The sequence below is a fragment of the Lipotes vexillifer genome, unplaced genomic scaffold (assembly GCF_000442215.2).
Source record: "Lipotes vexillifer unplaced genomic scaffold, Lipotes_vexillifer_v1.1 scaffold365, whole genome shotgun sequence".
Classification (NCBI taxonomy): Eukaryota; Metazoa; Chordata; class Mammalia; order Artiodactyla; family Lipotidae; genus Lipotes; species Lipotes vexillifer.
In genome coordinates this window covers 738,529-756,791 of record NW_006781263.1, presented here as the reverse complement: position 1 = coordinate 756,791, position 18,263 = coordinate 738,529, and the positions used below count along the sequence as shown (strand labels likewise).

The following is an 18,263-nucleotide window of genomic DNA, read 5'->3' as shown; positions in this document are numbered from 1 at the left end:
GAGGCGAAGGCAGGAATGAGGGGGGTAAAGGAGGATAAGAGGGTACAGAGAGGCAGTGACAGCCATCATGACCTGGTCCAGCCGGGATCCCCAGGGGGCCTGCACACCCAGCCGGAGCCTCTTTTTGTGAAGTTGTTTTGCTGGATCCCTCTTTCTACATGAGGACAAAGGGATCTTTGGAGATGGGCCTCAGTCCAGAGGTGATGAGTCCAGGTGGGGATGCGGGTGGAGCACTGATGACGTGCCTGCCCAGAGACACCCTTCCCCCAACTGCAAAGGGATTGGGAAATCTCGGGGGAAGGAGGGGAAAGTAAAAAGCCTTTATTTTCCCATACTCTAGTCTTTGGGGGAAAGGGGTGGGGAGAAAGAGGAAATAAGCTGCAGCATTTGGAGAGAGCATCGACAGGAAACCCGTCAGCCTCCTCCGGGCTTCCCAGCTTCTCTTCAGTAAAACACCAGCAGAGGGCCTGGGGCGGAGCTAATCAGTTGCTCCCTTATGGGTAAACATTACAACACCTTGTAACTCAGAACTGATGGAGGAAGCATGGCTGGAACATAATGGGAAGGGGTTCTGGGCCCTCCCTCTGCTTTACTAGGGAGGAAGCTTAAGGCCTATCACACGTCTTCAACTTTTTTGTTGTTGTTGCGGTGCGCGGGCCTCTCACTGTCGCGGCCTCTCCCGTTGCGGAGCACAGGCTTCAGACGCGCAGGCTCAGTAGCTGTGGCTCATGGGCTTAGTTGCTCTGCGGCATGTGGGATCTTCCCAGACCAGGTCTCGAACCCGTGTCCCCTGAATTGGCAGGCAGATTCTCAACCACTGTGCCACCAGGGAAGCCCCCTTTGCCCATTTTTTTATTTTGCGGTATGCGGGCCTCTCACTGCCGTGGCCTCTCCCGTTGCGGAGCACAGGCTCCGGACGCGCAGGCTCAGCGGCCATGGCTCACGGGCCCAGCCGCTCTGCGGCATGTGGGATCCTCCCGGACCGGGGCACGAACCCGCGTCCCCTGCATCTGCAGGCGGACTCTCAACCACTGCGCCACCAGGGAAGCCCCTTTTTATTTTTTAGTTGCTGGGATCCCCTAATTGCTTTACGAGCGTGACGTCTTGTTTCTGCAAGAGGCTTCTGGTGCTTGAATACATTTAGAATCTCCAAGGGGCTGGAATCTGTCATTTGTCCATTCACCAAACATTTACTGAGTGTATGCCATATGCCAGATACCATTCTGGGCACTGAAAACACAGCACTGAACAGAGACCAAATCCCTGCTCTCACAGAGCTTACTTTCTAGTGCTGGGAGTCAGAAGACACATGATTAGGCAAGTGAATCTGTGTCAGGTCTGTACAAGTTCTATAAATTAAGATAAAGCCAGGGGCTTCCCTGGTGGCGCAGTGGTTGAGAATCCACCTGCCAATGCAGGGGACACGGGTTTGAGCCCTGGTCTGGGAAGATCCCACATGCCGCGGAGCAACTAAGCCCTTGCACCACAACTACTGAGCCTGTGCTCTAGAGCCCGTGAGTTACAACTACTGAGCCCGCATGCTGCAACTTCTGAAGCCCACGTGCCTAGAGCCCGTGCTCTGCAACAAGAGAAGCCACTGCAACAAGAAGCCCGTGCTCTGCAACCAAGAGTAGCTCCCGCTCACCGCAACTAGAGAAAGCCCACGCACAGCAACAAAGACCCAACACAGCCAAAAATAAATAAATTAATTAATTTATTAAAAAAAAAAAAGATAAAGCCAGCTAAGGGGACAGAAGAAGGGAAGGTCCATGGGTGATTGCTTCCTGGAGGAAAGGCGTTCCAGGCAGAGGGAACAGTAGGTACAAAGGCCGGATGGGAGGAGCCTGCTTGGCCAGGAGCCGGGGTGCTGGAGCAGACAGTTAGAGGGGAAGACACTGTAAGAAGAGCCAGTGAGGACGGGGAGGGATCAGATCCCATAGGGCTGAAGGATTTTGGATTTAAATGGAAAACTACTAAAGGGCTTTGAACGGGAGTGCCGTGACTTGGATTCAGAGTAACTAAAGTCAGATCATCCTCTCTGCTGCTTAGATAACAGCTCAGAGAAGGTGGGTCGGTGATGATGAAGCAGAGGCACCAGGCAGGGGCCTACTGCAGTGGTGGTGAGGGGTGGTCCGACCCTGGGTCTATCTTACGAGAACTGCAAGGATCTGGAGGGGGAGGGGAAGGCGGTTATGATAGAAGAGGCATCAGGGTTGATGCAAGGCCCAAACACCTGGAGGCAGGTTACTGGGATGGGGAAGACCAGGGAAAAAGCAGGTTTGTGAAGGGAAACCGAGGGCTCAGTCTCGGTCTTTGTAAGTTTGAGATGCCAAAGGTCAGGCTGAGTGGGCAGCTGGATGCAAACATCTGGATTCCAAGAGAGGACCAACGTAGGGATAGATACAAGTTGGGAATCACCAACATATAGATAGGATCAAAGCCACAAGCCTGGATGAGATCGCACACAAAGTTACTCTAGAGATCTCTCTGTAGACAACATATTGTACTTAGCACGTGCCAACACCATGCTAATAATAAGTCCTTTACAGCTATTGACTCAATCGTCCTAACAACTCGGAGGTAAAGCTCCGCTATTATCCCCATTTTACTGATGTGGACACTAAAGCACTTACTCAGAGAGACAAGGGGACAGTGCAGAGGCCTCTGGGTACTCCAGGGTCAGGAGGGCAGGGAGACCAGGAGGAACCAGCCAGGACTCTAGAAGCGGTGGCAGGTGAGGTAAGAGGAAACGAGGGAGCATGGTGTCCCCAAAGCCCACAAGTGTCCCTGCAGGGGACAGGAGGTGGAAGCTGACCACTGGATGGAAGAAAGGGACATCTTTGCTTTCACTAACCTGCTTCTGAAATTACTTTCCTCCCATTTCAAATGCAGGCAACAAATCCCAGTAGTTCTCTCAGCCCCTGAGACTCTGTCACCAGCAGCAGCCCTAGGTGCTTTCACTGTCGGTGCAGAAGTACCCTGTGTGCTCATCTCTGCTTCCAGGCGACAGCAGTCCTTAGACCCACAGCCTCACTCGGCTTTTTAACGTGTCAGTAAAGAAATACCTATGCTGTGAAATCACACATGTTAAAAATCTGATCCTTGTATCCCAATACAACTGTTTCCCCTGTCAGCCTACATATTTTATATCATGCGTTTAAAATATCCTGAGAAGGGGTTCATGACACCAGGAAGGGTTTAAAGATCTCCAGCTCATCTCAATATTAACCACAGATGAACAACCAAAAGCCACCGCAGGTTGGGGAACAGCAACCTAACCTAGGGCGCCAGCTTGGCACTTAACCTCGCATTCCACAAGCTAAGGAAGCCCAGACACTTCCTGATGACTGTGTCTGGGGCAGGTGAGGTTAGATCACAGCTCACAGGCACCCTCACCGAGGATGATGCCACAAAGACGACTGTGATGCATCCCTGCGGCCACCAGAACGTGCCCAGCCCAGGTATGGGGGATGGGCGGGCAATTGCTTCTTCTCTCTCCAGGGGTCTCACTTGAGGCGACTCTGCTACCCCTACTCCTTCTCCTTCCCTCTCGTCTGCCCTTTGGGCTGCTCAGTGCCAGGCTGACCTGCTGTTGCCCTGTGACCACAGCTCTGCTCTGCCTTCACTTTGGAAGCAACTCAGAGTGTTCCTCATCATACCCTGCCCCCGTCATCTGGTTCTCCTGACTTCTCTGCTGGGCAAAGTGGAGGGGTTAAAACAAAGTCACTGTTCCACGCTTCCGAACAATCAATGAGAGACCCCAGCACAGAAGCCACAGCCTCCTCAGGCTGGCTTTTTTTCCATGTCACATGGGTCCCACAGCAGCAGAACGAGGGTCATGATGGAGCTTTCCTTTATAGGGTCATTAGGAGATTCAATGAGTTGGCAGCTGTAATGCACTTAGAACAGTGGCTGGCACGTGGTAAACACCATATACATCATTAAATAAAGACAATCTTGACTTTTCTGATTCCGATTTTAAAAAAAACAAGTAAAACGCCTTTTAAAATTCATAAATTCAGTGTTAACCAGCAGAGCATTCAAGAATAACTGACATTGACCTGGAAAAAAAAAAAGGTATGGTGGAATGCTTACAGTCATTCTTAAATTTGAAAAGCTTAAAGGAGATGTTAAGGGTAAAGAGAGATCCTCTGGCTAAAAGTTCCACAGAGTTTGGAACTACTCTGAACATGGAGCAGAAAATCTCTAATCAAAGATCATTGTGCATTTGTCTAGTTTATGGGGAAAAAAAAATGAAACCACCAAAGCTGTTCACACCGATATCAAGGGGAATCACACAATGCCACGGCGAGGACCACCTGGTCTACCTCCGTCGTTTTTGAAGGAAGGAGAGGAAATGGAAGGCACGAGAATTTTCCACAGCTAAGGGGGAAATTCTCCAGAGACGCAGGGTGTGGAAGGACCATCTCCCAGCTGCAGGGTGCCTCGTGGGGACTGCCAGCTCTCCCCTCCTCCAGGGCAGGAACAAGTCTGGCTGGTTTGAAACTTGCCTGAATAACCAGAACCTGGTTCGCCTGCCTCTGCAGGACCCCTCCTGCCCGTCTCATGACTTGCAAGCAAAACCAACTCTGCAGATCTCACCCTTGCCCTGCACCCACCAGGCAACCTCCACTCCATTTCCCAAGAAAAGGGGGAAGCTGACAATGAATCTGGCCTCCGGGGCAGCAAGTGTCCATGCCGTTTCTGTACTGCTTATGCTCTGTTGTCCTTGCTAGGAATGAACTAGAGCCTCCAAGAGCTGGAAGAGGTTTGGGGGATCTCCTCCAGCCTGCCCCCCACCCCGATCTACCTCTGCACCCCCATTCTGCAGAAAAAGCCAGTCCCTAACTACCTACCTAGACCACGTGCAATGTGGACACACTGTAACACATCTAACCAGTGCCTTCCTTAATCACTCACAACCACATGTGATTTCCAATACGCTGGGCTGGATCGCATTTCAGGCTAAGGGCCACGGAAGGGGCTGGGGTTTTTTCTGACCTGAGAATGCAAAACGAGTCCATCCTCTTTAGTGCTCCCTTTAAACGTTCTGGAGACTGACACGGGCTACACTGAATTCTATTTTGCACACGGAGGATCCCACTGCGTTACTGTTTCCATCATTGTGAGTAGGTGGACGTGACAGACAGAAATTTAGCTTTCCAGGTTCTGACGCCAGGAGGAATGGAGGTGTAAAATTCAAGCGCCTGCACAGGGATTAACGGGAACCCGGACAGCTGGTTCCTAGGCCACTCCCACCTCCTACAGAAAGCTTCTTCTGGAGCGGCTACCACACCCCCAGCTCCCAAACCCGAGGGGTGACAGGAACAGCAGTCCTCGTGGCTAACAGGCTCACGTCGCCCCCATCACGCGCCCGACGCCTAATCGCCTCGGTCACCTGTGGGCTTCTGTGGGTCCCAGGCCATTTTCCAGGCTGACATCTGTCTGCACCATCTCCTGTTTCAGTTCTCCAATCTCCGAGGCGATTGTGTCAATGAGCTATTCAAAGACAAAAATAGTGTGACGTCAGGAAGTGAAAGAGGCGTGTGCAGAGCTGGGCAGCTTCAGCGGCTGCAATAGGAGCACAGAGATGACCACTTTTTTTTTTTTTTTTAAATCCTGGCTTTGTGAATTTCCTTTACCCAGCGCGGGGGTCTGGGCCGGGGGGCGCAGTGCAAAATATAGATAGGGAGGGAGCAGCTTCTTAGAAAGAGGAAGAACTTAGGTTTCAGTATCACCCTAAGAAAAAAATACTGACACCCAGTTTGGCTTCTCAACATGACTACAAAGAGGAATAAGTAAATCTTGGCAAAACCGGGCAGGCCTCAAAATCCATATTGCCAAAGTGAAAACTCCTAAAGGATGCCCTGGGTTAAAATGTATACCATCCTTATTCTGGTTACGGAAAGAAGCCTATTTCAAAGATATATACACTTGGCAAATCAATTTCCAATGACTTTAAATTTATTTCTCATCTTATTCTTTGCTTTCTTTCTTTCTTTTTTTTCTTTTTTCTTGTTTTTTTTTTTTTTTGATAAGAAGATTGTTAGGGGAAAGGGAAGAGAGAGGGTTGTGTGGGGCTGGGAGCAGGTGAGTGGGCAGTCAGGGAGCCACAGGGGGAAGAGATGGGCAAATGTGTCCTCTTCTTGGAAAAGACTTGTGTGGGCTCGCATTCCCCGCCCACATGCCTGGAAGAGGCTACATCTGACCCTGAAGTTTGGTGTGAATTCTTGAGCACCCCCATCTGCTCATTCAAAAGCATCTTCATTGGTGCTAACCCAGCTCTGCGCATGTGGAACAGAGGCTTTCAAAGTGTCACTGCTCATCCATTTTTTTAAAATGTAGTTGTTTCACATAAATGTTACTTATGTCAACATGTAATCGATTGCTGTTTTAAAATAAATATTTAAAAATTTTTCTTCATTTATTTCGTAATACGGCAAGTCCGCTACATACGAACGGGTTCCGTTCCGAGAGCGTGTTCGTAAGTCCGGTTTGCTCGCTAAGTCCAACAAAGTTAGCCTAGGTACCCAACTAACACAATTGTCTATATGCACATAAGTAAAAACTTTTTGGTAAGCAAATTTGCTAGCCATTTACTACCTTCTTGATCTAAACTATCATTTCTCTTAAAACCACATTATAAATTTTGGAAGAGGATGCATGCACATGACAATGTACACCAGACACGTGAACTAACTTATGTGACTGGATGTGCGAACGCACGTGTGCATCTTTGAAAGTTCGCAACTTGAAGGTTCGTATGTAGGGGACTTACGGTATAGCAGGTATCTGTAGATATAATGCACATGAACACAAGCAGTTTGTAGGACCCTTCATAATTTTTAACAGTGTGAAGGGGTCCTGGGATTTATAAAATGCTTGAGAATCACTGTTTTGGCTAAAGACAGGTGTCGTCTTGCCTCAAGCAGCTTTAATCCCACCCAGACTCTGGGAGCAAAAATTTCATTTTGAGCCTAGAGACTGTTCCAAAATGTTGACGTCCATCTATTCATTCATTCATTCATAACTTTATGGCTACCCACTTCCTGCCATGCACTGCAAGTGTACAGTAGGGTTGACAATCCTCACGGAGATGATATTCTGGTGGGACACAGACCAGAGCACTGAGCACTGAGATGTTCCAGAATGAAAAGAGAGTCAAGTGATGCTGCAGAGAGCAGCTAAAGGGCCACCCTAGCTATGGCGGGGTGGTCAGGACAGGTCTTCCAGGAAGCGATGGAGCCCTGAATGACAAGGGAGCCATGAAAAGATCAAGGGAAGAGCCATCCACACAGAGTCCCAGGGAAGGGTGCAGTCTGCCTGCGACCAGACCTTGTCCGCCTTCTAGATCATGGTACCCTTGGATTTGAGTTTTCAACTGAGAACCATTGGAGGGCTTTAGTGGGGGAATGGCGTTTTACCTGTTTTATGTTCTAAAGAGATCCCCTTGGCTGTGGGTTAGAGACGGTTTGTAAGGAGAAGCAGAAAAACTAGTTAGGAGGCAACTGCAACGGTCCAGCCAAGAGGTGATGGTGGCTTTGGTCAAAGTGGTAGCAGTGGAATTAGAAAGAAGGGGGGGAAATCAGGAACAACTGGACACGGAAATTAATATAAGTTGATGGGCTGAACATGGCGGTGGGGAAAGAGAATAATCAAGGACAACTCCTAAATTGTTGGCTTGAGCAATTAGAGAGATGACAGTGCCCTTGACTGAGATGGGAAAAAATGGGGAAGGATTAGATTTGAGGAAGAAATCAAGCTGGACACTGCGCAGGTTAAGTTTTTTTGTTTTTGTTTTTGTTTTTGCGGTACGCCGGCCTCTCACCGTTGTGGCCTCTCCCGTTGCGGAGCACAGGCTCCGGACGCGCAGGCTCAGCGGCCATGGCTCACGGGCCCATCCACTCCATGGCATGTGGGATCCTCCTGAACCGGGGCACAAACCCGTGTCCCCTGCATCAGCAGGCAGACTCTCACCTACTGCGTCACCAGGGAAGCCCCAGGTTAAGTTTTACCTAAGTTGCTTATTGACCATCAATTAAATGTATTAAGTGGCTTTTGATATTAAGGGCGGAACAACCGGTACATCTGGAAGTCACTGGAATAGGTGTTAGTGTTTCAAAGTCCTGTGACAAGGAGAGATTAGCTAAGGGGGCGGGGAAATTAGAGAAGGGGCCCCAGCAAACAGCTCTGTGCACTCCCAATACTTAGAGGTCAGGGGACAGGAGACCAGCCAAGTCCATCCCCGTTGTGTGTGACTGGGGTGCAGGCTGTAGGTGGAGCTTCTGGAAGCATGGGGGCTTGGGAGAGAAGACCAGGAGATCTTTTACACACAGTCCAGTGGCACAAATTAAAAAGTCTGACAATGCCAAATACTCGAGGACGTGGGAAAACAAACCCTCACGTGTTGCTGGAGGAGCGTTTGGAGAGCACTTTGGAGAGTGATGTGAAGTTTCTTGTAGAGCTGGAGATACACAGACCTGCATACGTACTACATACGAGAGAAACTCGTGCACATGGGTGCAGGGAGACCTTGAGAAGAATATTGGCTGTACCGCCATTTGTAAGAAAACCAAATTATAAGCACCTAAATGTCCATCAGTTGGAGAATGGATAAATGGAGGGATAGAAAACTATGTGGCAGTTAAAAATTAATGAACCAGATTATATGGATCAACACATATATAGACATAAAAGCTCAAACAAGTTTTCATAAAAGCAGAAACAAAAAAGGTTGAAAAGGATTACATTCAGTATATGAGGTTTAAAACCAGGCAAAATTGTACTGTGGAGGGTTTGTAGATACACACGTAAATAAAGGCAACTCCAAGATGCAGTACAGGGTTATCATCCTAAACCTCAGGAAGAGAAGTGGATGGAGGTGAGCACAGGTAGAGGGGCTCAACCTCTGGCAACTTTTCATGTCTTAAAGCAAAATGACAAAATGATGAGGTCTGACGGAGCTATTTAGTGATGTGTGTGTTAGTATCACGTGTGACCTTCTGTATGTTTAAACGACTTCATCATCAAAATTATTAGGAAAATAAGAAAAAGGGTGGATGTGTATGAAAATGGGAAAAGGAGGAACTAAAACGGTGGGAGGAGTGGGGTGAGCTTGGTGGGTCCCCCCTCCCATTCTAGGCCGTGGCTGGGGTCCTGGACAGGAGCGCCACACACAGCCCGTGAGGGACACACAGGACAGACAGGCCTGCCCTGGGGAGGCCCAGCCTCGGCCTCGGGCAAGCCTCGGCCTCCGGCAAACCTCGGAGGAAAGATTCCCACTGCAGCACATTCAGCCTCTCCGCCCTCAGTCCCCTTCACGGCCACAACTGCGACCTGAATGTCAAAAGCCCAAATGGTTTTCCCCAGGAAAAGCAGCTGACCCGCTCCGGCCACTGCTGTTTTGTCCCAAACACACACTACAAACCGTGGTTGTCACTCAGCCACACTCGGATGGCAAATCACAGGTAACACTGCTTATCTGTAAAGCAGAGGGAGGCGTAGTGATCCCAAGACACAAAGGTGGGTGATGACAGAGGTTGCCCCTGGCTGGATGGCTATGGGACTCTTCAGGCCGGATGAGGGCGTTTTCAGCCCCTCCATCCCTTTCGACCCCAACTCATCCACCTGACGGCACAGATTTACCTGACAAATGGACCAGAGGCTAGGGGTCCAGAGCCAGGCCTGCCTCTGAGTGACCTGTTTATACGCCCACCAGGCCCCTCCAACAGCAAGAGTCATCCTGAAATCTCTGCCGCCCCCTGAGGTCGGCCCAGATGTCACTGATGGGATTTGAGCTGTTCCCCACATTGTCCCCAGATACACGTGCGTGTGTGTGTGAGTGTGTGTGTGTGTGTGTGTGTGTGTAATTGGTTTTAATTCCTGCAGATGTTTGACCTCATCCCTGTGCTCTCATGTTCTTCCAGATTTCAGGCCTTGAGGGCAGACAGAGATAACTTACCACCCACCAAAGGGGACCAGTTTGAACCTAAGTTTTAGCCTTTTCCCATGTTAAAGCCAACAGTGGTTTCAATGTAAGCGCTTTATCCAAGTCAGTGCTGCCTCATCAAAATTTCTCCAAACCCACTTATACAACCCGAAACCCCAACACATCCTGGTCCCTGTCGAGAATTCCTACAAGGGGGAAGGGGCTGCCTAAGCATGTGCCAAGCTGGGAAGCCAGCGCTTCTGTCCACAACCCTGATTGGCCGCCCAGGACATGCCGTGGACACCTGGGAAGGAGACAACAGAGCCAAATGGCTGTTCTTCAGTGAATCATCTCCAGAGGTGGGCCATCAGGTTTCAGGGCATTGAGCTGGTGAGACAGTAGTTCTTGCACCAAAACACATCAGGTGTGATCCATCTCTCCAGAAAGCTCCACGAGCCAGGGCACTGCCTGTGTCCACCACGCCCCTTGGGGAGACGGGGCTGGTGTGTTGGACGTACCAGCAGGACGAGCCCTTCTGTAGTAGCCACAGGGGGACCAAGCCAGGGGTTGGGTCTCTGGGTCCCTCCCTCATTCTGCTCAGAAAGCCAGCACCCCGGGGCCCCAAAACAAAGCACAGGAAGTGCTCACCTAGGCGATTTTCACACTCTCCCGCAGCCAGGCCAAGGGCAGGAGAAGAATTCGGGAAGACCCAGGTTCTTTCCGGACATCACACCCAGGACTCGGCCTGGACAAGGCGGGACCTGCCGGCCTCTAGCCTGGCACAGGAGTCTACACTGATGTGGACCACTCTGTGATCATTCTGGGTAACATCCCAGTCGGCAGGAACCTCACCTTCGGGGCCACACTTCCAGCAGCAGGCGGGCACAGCGTGGAGGCAGCCAGCTTCCAGCCACTCCTGGGTGGTCTGGCAGCAAGGAGGGGTGGTGAGCGCCCCAGCTGGGGCTCGGAAAGACCTGCCTTCAAATCCCACCTCGGCCTCCTGTCAGCTGGGTCCTGAACCCATCTGGGCCCACTCATCCTTGGACCCTGGGTGCTTTGGGGGAGAGAGTTGGATGATTAAATAGGATGATGACATTAAAACACTCTGCAGCATGCCCCTAAATGCTCTCCCGTTCTCTTCCTAGTTAAATTCTCTCTTTATATCAATGGTGACCTGCTAGGAAGCAGAGAGCTGATAAAGCTGACACTTAAAACGGACTCACACACCTCCCAGCCTGCAAAGAGGCCATTTCATCCCCAGCAGCCTACAGGATCTACAAAAGACCAGTGTTCGCAGACTCCAACCCTCCTTCTGCCTGTCTGCCCAGAAGTCTCTCATCTCAAGATCTGCCCACTAGATGTCAATTTCCACCACCGACCGGGAGAGAAGCTGTTGTCTGCCACCCCTGCTTGCAGGGCAGGCTGGAGGGAGGGAAAAGGGAGGGACTCCAAACCTTGTTTTCTTTCTTTCAGGGTTAGATAAAAGGAGAAAAATTCTCTTGAAGGTCAAGTAAAAATAAAACGAGAAAGTCCTTATAGAGCAAGTTCTGATACAGCACTCTTGGAATTCCAGGACCAACTCAGGAATGTTATCCGTGGTTCTGAAAAGGATGTGTCACTGAAAGATGAAGACTTGAAACCTAGGGTGTAGGAAAGGTCAAGTGCTTGGCCCTTAGCCACGGAATTTCTATTCCCCAAGTGCATCAACTTGGCCTTGGGGTGTGATTGGCCTTTACAATCCTATCAGCTTTGTGGGATTAGACCCCCCGCTCCAGGTCATGAACAACCACTGACCCTGACAACTGCCTTTCCTGTCTGCTTCTGCTGAGCTGGAGAAGCCTCCCGGTCTTGCGGGCACCCCCCATGCTGGAGTTTTTCTGAAGCAGTCTGGAAAATAATGGACTTCCTACAAACTTTCAAATGATCTTTGCCCCCAGGAACCGTCACCATGGAAACAAAGAAGTAATGAAAGCTGCTTCCCTTCACCTGCAGAGGAGTGTCTGGGGAATAATGTTGGAGCATCTCGGAACCTTGCCCTTTTCTTTGTTTTGCTTTTACCCTGTGTGTGTCACGTCTCCCAAGAGTGTTTGCATTTACATTTTTGAAATTTAATTAAAATTACAAACATAATACATTCCCATGAAAAACACAGATTATTGTAGTTGTAGGTGAAGAGTGTTGCCCGTCATATCAGTAAACAAAGGATGTCAGGGCCTCAAGCCAGCAGCCACTGCAGTTCCCTGACTGTGCACCCTGAGGGGACTCAAAACAGGATAGTGTCCCTAGATAGCTACGGTGCATACCAAGGAATGATGTCAATGAGCCCAGACTCTTGCATCTTTCCCAGAGGAAAGTGCTAAATTCATTAATTTGAGATGTCTGTTTTTTCTTTAATGAACAGTAATCTTTTGATGTTCAGACTACTTGTTGTTTTTTTTTTTTTGCAAAAACTCCTATATATCTGGCTTCTCCCTGACCTCTCTGGAACAGTCCCTCAGAGTTATCACCTCAGGATGTCCACCGAATAAAAATATAATTCTCAACTTTTAGGTTGTGCATTTTTTTCAGTCCACATAGTTAAAACTAATCTTCCTCAGGACTTCCCTGGCAGTCCAGTGGTTAAGACTCCACGCTCCCAATGCAGGGGGCATTGGTTCGATCCCTGGCCGGGGAACTAAGATCCTGAATGTCGCATGGCGTGGCCAAAAACAAACAAAACTAATATCCCTTGACTAACACCTATAATCCCACCTACTCAGAGGGAACCACAACATCAGTTTTGTATGTATCACTCTTGAATGTTATCACTGTGTGCTTTTTCTACCAGATGGAATCGTACAGATGTATTGTCCTATACCTTGTTTACACTCATTTCACCCAAGGAAATCTTGTAGGATTTATCCATTTGATACACGAAACCTCGGTTCATTCATTTTAAGTGGGAGTGGTTTTCCACCAGAGGGATAAACCATGCAGGAGGAATATACCATGTATCCATTCTATCTTTTTTTTGGCTGCGTTGGTCTTCGTTGCTCCGCACAGCCTTCTCGTTGCGGTGGCTTCTCTTGTGGAGCGTGGGCTCTAGAGTGCAGCCTCAGTAGTTGTGGCACGTGGGCTCAGTAGTTGTGGCGTGTGGGCTCAGTAGTTGTGGCTCACGGGCTTTAGAGTGTAGGCTCAGTAGTTGTGGCGTATGGGCTTAGTTGCTCCGTGGCATGTGGGATCTTCCCAGACCAGGGATTGAACCCGTGTCCCCTGAATTGGCGGGCAGATTCTTAACCATTGCGCCACCAGGGGAGTCCTATCCATTCTATCTTGATAGATGCTTAGGTCGTTTCCAATACGTTGCTGTCACAATCCTTACCATAATAAACAGCCCTGTGTATTGTGTGAAACCTCAGAGAAAATGCCAGGTTCTAGGCATGTAATAGGTTGAGGTGGTACCACGTGGCTCTCCCCGTGTCCATGTCCAGCTACAGTGCCTCCACCTTCTTTGAAAATATCCACCTCACTTAGTGTTTGCTGGTATCAGACTTCTAAGCTTTGGCTAATCTGATGAGTACAAGTGGCTTTTTATTGTCTTAATGTGCTTTGCCCAGATTATATGTGTCAGGGAGGAATAAACTTTCCTCTCCCCTTCTAGGTTCTTCTGGCTGGTCTAAGAGTTAAGAACTAAAATAAACTAAATAAACCAAAATGAGACAGATCAACAGCAGAAAATCAAACAGAAGTTTAATAACACGTACACATGGGAGAGACCCAGGAGAACTGAGTAACTCGCCAAAATGGCCAAAACCTTTATATACCACCTTCAGCTCAAGACAAAAGAGGATGTTGGGATAGTGGTTTGGGGCTTCAAAGGGGAGGAAGGCAGTTCACATAAGATGGAACAGCAGATGTTTGGGAAACAAAGGTTTGCTGGGCCCTGCAGAGACAATGGGACCCAGAGAGGAGTATGAACAGACTTCCTGTCCACCACCTTGTTCATATTAGAGGTATTTATGGTGACGGCTCCCTTCCTGGAACAGGTCCTCTATCTGCATTCTTTTAGGCAGTTTAGGGGGGAAGGTCAAAGGTTCTTCCTGAGTTTTTTTTTTAATATTTATTTTATTCATTTATTTTGGCTGTGCCGGGTCTTAGTTGCGGCATGGAGACTCCTTAGTTGCGGCATGCGTGCAGTATCTAGCTCCCCAACCAGGGATCAAACCCGGGCCCCCTGCATTGGAAGTGCGGATTCTTACCCACTGGACCACCCAGGAAGTCCCCTTCCTGAGTCTTTTGGGTAATTGTTTTCAGCTCCAAATAATCTGCATGCCAAAGAGATATTTCGGGGTGGCAACTTTTTCTCCCCTACCTATTTTTGTTGTCTATTTGTATTTCTTTCCCGGAAGGATTGCCTGTTCATCTATTCGTTGCCGTTTTGGGGTTTCCTGATTTTTCTTAAGTTGTGTAAGTTGTGGATATGAATCCATTGCCTCAAATATTTAAAAGATTTTCTCTCATCCTGCTCTCTCTGTCTTTTACGTTTCGTTAAACTTTCAATGTTGATAGAATCAAAAGTTCCTTACGGTTCTTGCTGACTAAACTTTGCTAGGAAGACATACCTTATCTTGAAGTAATAAAGTCTCCTCTGTTTTATGCTAAGACACACATAGTTTTCCTATTTACATATGACGTATTTGTTTATCTGTAGGCCTTTCATCCATCTGGACTTAATTCTGAGTGTGCTGTGAAGTCAGGACGAGGAGGTGAGGAGATGTCTGTAGTAAGGCCAGGGCTGGTTACCCATGCCCCCCGGTCCCCCGCCCCTAAACCCTGGCCCTGGGACACCCACATCTGCCCCAAGGTGCTTTCTGCAGACCAAAGAATGTGCCCGGAAGGCTGCTTTTCCTCAATTTGCCCAAATGCTGGGGGTGGCCCAGAAGGGCATGAGCTCTGCCCTGGATTTTTCATTCCAAATGGAGAGCCAAAGGCTGCCACAGTATTTATGCCACAGTCCCTACTAGCCCTGCTGATCCAAAAAGGCCCCTTAACCACAATCAGAACCTTCCAGTTTACCAAAAAACAACACACACTACCTTTTTATTCCACTTTCTCCTTTGGAATTAAAAAAAATACAGCCCATCTCCAACACACTCACGTAGAGGAAAAGCTAATAAGCAATCCACCCCTCCCCATCCTCTGAGTTAAGCAAACGGTTTGACACGGGTAACTTTCTGTTTTTAGCACAAAGTAGTAAACAGCAGTATTTAGAAGAAACAAACACAAGTGAATAATTGAATATTTAAAAGCAGAATTTTGGCTAAAGGCCCAGCTTCAAATTCCTTTGGCTCTGCTAATTCAAGCAAGGCATCCTTGAGGAAATAATTTGACCGCTTAAATTTTCTCATCCATGAACTGAGGACACTCTGAGGCCTGCTTCTCAGGGCTAAGAGTCCCAGGAGGTGCTGCAGGCCAAGTCCGCAGCAGACGGGCACCTTTAGTGTTTGCCCGTGGGGAGAAGGCTTAGCGATGTACACCACCACCCTCGGAGGACAGAAAAGTGAGAGGTCTGGTTTAAGGCGTGCCAGAAGTACAGGCTGGGGTTAAGGATGCAGGATGTGCTGGCTGATTGTATCTGCTGGGGATGCAGGTCCTGCGGCAATGCCCATGAGGGAACCCTCCACGTGCTATGTCCTCCCGGGCACCTGAATTCCACGGGGCTTGCTAGGGGCCTGATAAGCATGGATGTACTTTGTTTTTGTTTTTGTTTTTAATAAATTTATTTATCTTTGGCTGCGTTGGGTCTTCGTTGCTGCGCGTGGGCTTTCTCTAGTTGCAGCGAGCGGGGGCTACTCTTCGTTGTGGTGCGCAGGCTTCGCATCGCGGTGGCTTCTCTTGTTGCAGAGCACGGGCTCTAGGTGTGGGGGCTTCAGTAGTTGTGGCTCGTGGGCTCAGTAGTTATGCCGCACGGGCTTAGTTGCTCTGCAGCATGTGGGATCTTCCCCGGACCAGGTCTTGAAGCCATGTCCCATGTATTAGCAGGCAGATTCTTAACCACTGAGCCACCAGGGAAGTCCAGCATGGATGTACTTTGAATGGGTAGAAATATTTGAAATTCGGGGAGACCCAATCAGTACTGGTGCCCCTTACGTGCACTGGTCCTCCTTGCAGGACCTCATCGAGGGACCAGGCTTCGGTAGTGTTTAGCCTCTTGGGCCTTCCCCACATCTGAAAAGCCCTGCAAACATCAGGCTGCACAGTGGCCTCCCCCGAGACTGGTGCTTCTGCCAGACACGTTAGGTGTCCCCAAGGTCTTCTTCAGGGGAAGGGAACTGGCCCTGCACGGCCAGCCCCAAGTCCCTTGTCGGAGGACAGAACCTGCTTTGCCTGGTGCACAGAGACCCGGAAGGGCCCTCAGAGTCAGTTCTGGACCACTGACTGATGGGCGCTGGGGTGTAAATACTCCAGATCCCTCACCTCTGTTCCTTTAAGATGGAGCCAAAGTTACCCTCAGGGGACTGTGCTTGAACTTGGACCCTTGCTGACCTTCTCTGCCCCACTCCGCTATGAGTTTCCTTGGGAGCACTTCTTGATAAGCCACTTTCATGACAATCTTTAGCTCTGGGTTTGTTTCTGGAGACACTGACCCAAGATGCCCCCAACCTTCCCACCTGGCCGCCCTCTTTCACCATTTGAGGTTGACGGTCCTGCATCTGGGACCCTCCTGGAGCCAGAGGCTCTCTCGAATGGCTCCCACCTGGATGTAAATTCTGTAGAGCAGGAACGGTGTCCTTCTGCTCTGTGGAGACCTCTGAACTCAGGCAAGTCCAGGGCCCAGGAGTTGTTGAATGAATGGGTGCCCTTCCCTCTTCCGCCTTCCTCTTGGTAACTTCCCTGTTTATTTCCTTCTAGACCAGGGGTAAATCAGGACACAGAGTGGGTGGCGGCCCAGCCCATCCATTAGAGCCTCAGCTGGACACCATGGGGAAGCAGCTGACATTGTGGCAGCCACTGCAAAGGTGCCGCTTAAGAGTTTTCAATTATTCACCAGCAAACACACCGGTGTGGTTGCACATGCAGAGCGCAGAGCTCTCTTCTGAGCCGTGATTAAGTTCTCACTGAGCGGAAGCCGTTGGCTTTAAAACACGGCCTCTCTAATGAGTCAATTGTAAACTGTTTCTGTCGACTTGTAAGAGAGACCCACACTGGCTCCACCCTACCACACACTTGCCACCAAACATGGGGAATAAATCAGTGCCACTTCTAGAGGCCTAGCCCAAAGCTGTCTGTTAGTTTAACCATATTTGAAATGACCCTCCACAGCAAACACTGATATAACTTTAAATTTAGTCACACTGGAAAAAAAAATTTTTTTTAAGATACACAGAGTGGGGCTTCCCTGGTGGAGCAGTGGTTAAGAATCTGCCTGCCAATGCAGGGGACACGGGGTCGAGCCCTGGTCCAGGAAGATCCCACATGCCGTGGAGCAACTAAGCCAGTGAGCCACAACTACTGAAGCCTGTGCTCTAGAGCCCGTGCTCTGCAACAAGAGAAGCCACCGCAATGAGAAACCCGCGCACCGCAACGAAGAGTAGCCCCCGCTCACCACAACTAGAAAAAGCCTGCGCACAGCAACAAAGACCCAACGCAGCCAAAAATAAATAAATTAAATAAATAACTTTATTAAAAAATAAAGATACACAGAGTGCCTGTAGTTCTATATACGAAACATGGAAGCAGCCAGTGTGGTGTACCTTGAAACAGTCATTCGGCTGAGGTCCTGATTTACTTTGTCAGTTGTCTGAGGCCAGTGTTGCGTTCGATTCTTCAATGACCTCAGATGTCACAGATATCGCCATATCACTGCCTGTGGCTCTGTGTTTTAAGGTGAAATAATAAGCTAACTGACAGAAGCACAAAGCTCTTTCTAAGAGTTGACACTAATGTTTCTACAGCCCTGGCTTCAGCATTTGTGTCTGAAGTCTTGATTTTGCATATTTTAAAAAGAGTTTAAAGAAATGTTTACAGTGGTGATCATTTTGTAATGTACAGAAATACTGAATCACTATGTTGTGCACCAGAAATTAACTTAGACTTGTAGCTCAATTATACTTCAAAAACAAACAAACTGATAGAAAAAGAGATCAGATTTGTGGTTACCAGAGGTGGGAGTTGAGGGTCAGGGAGGGGAAATTGGATGAAGGTGGTCGAAAGGTATAAACTTTCAGTTATAAGATAAATAAGTACTGGGATGTAATGTAAGAGAGTAAATCCTAAGAGTTCTCATCACAAGGGAAAAAAATCTTTTTTCTTTTTCTTTTATTTTGTATCTATATGAGATGATGGATGTTCATTC

The 18,263-nt window shown here is 48.9% G+C and overlaps 1 protein-coding gene across 1 annotated transcript in view; it reads right to left on the bottom strand.

Annotated features, from left to right (window-relative positions):
- Positions 1 to 18,263, bottom strand: part of RIN2 (Ras and Rab interactor 2) — a 105,118-nt gene that overhangs the window by 55,736 nt on the left and 31,119 nt on the right. Inside the window, 1 exon segment of the mRNA XM_007454525.1 lies at positions 5,399 to 5,499. Within this exon segment, the coding sequence (XP_007454587.1) occupies positions 5,399 to 5,499 (101 nt within the window).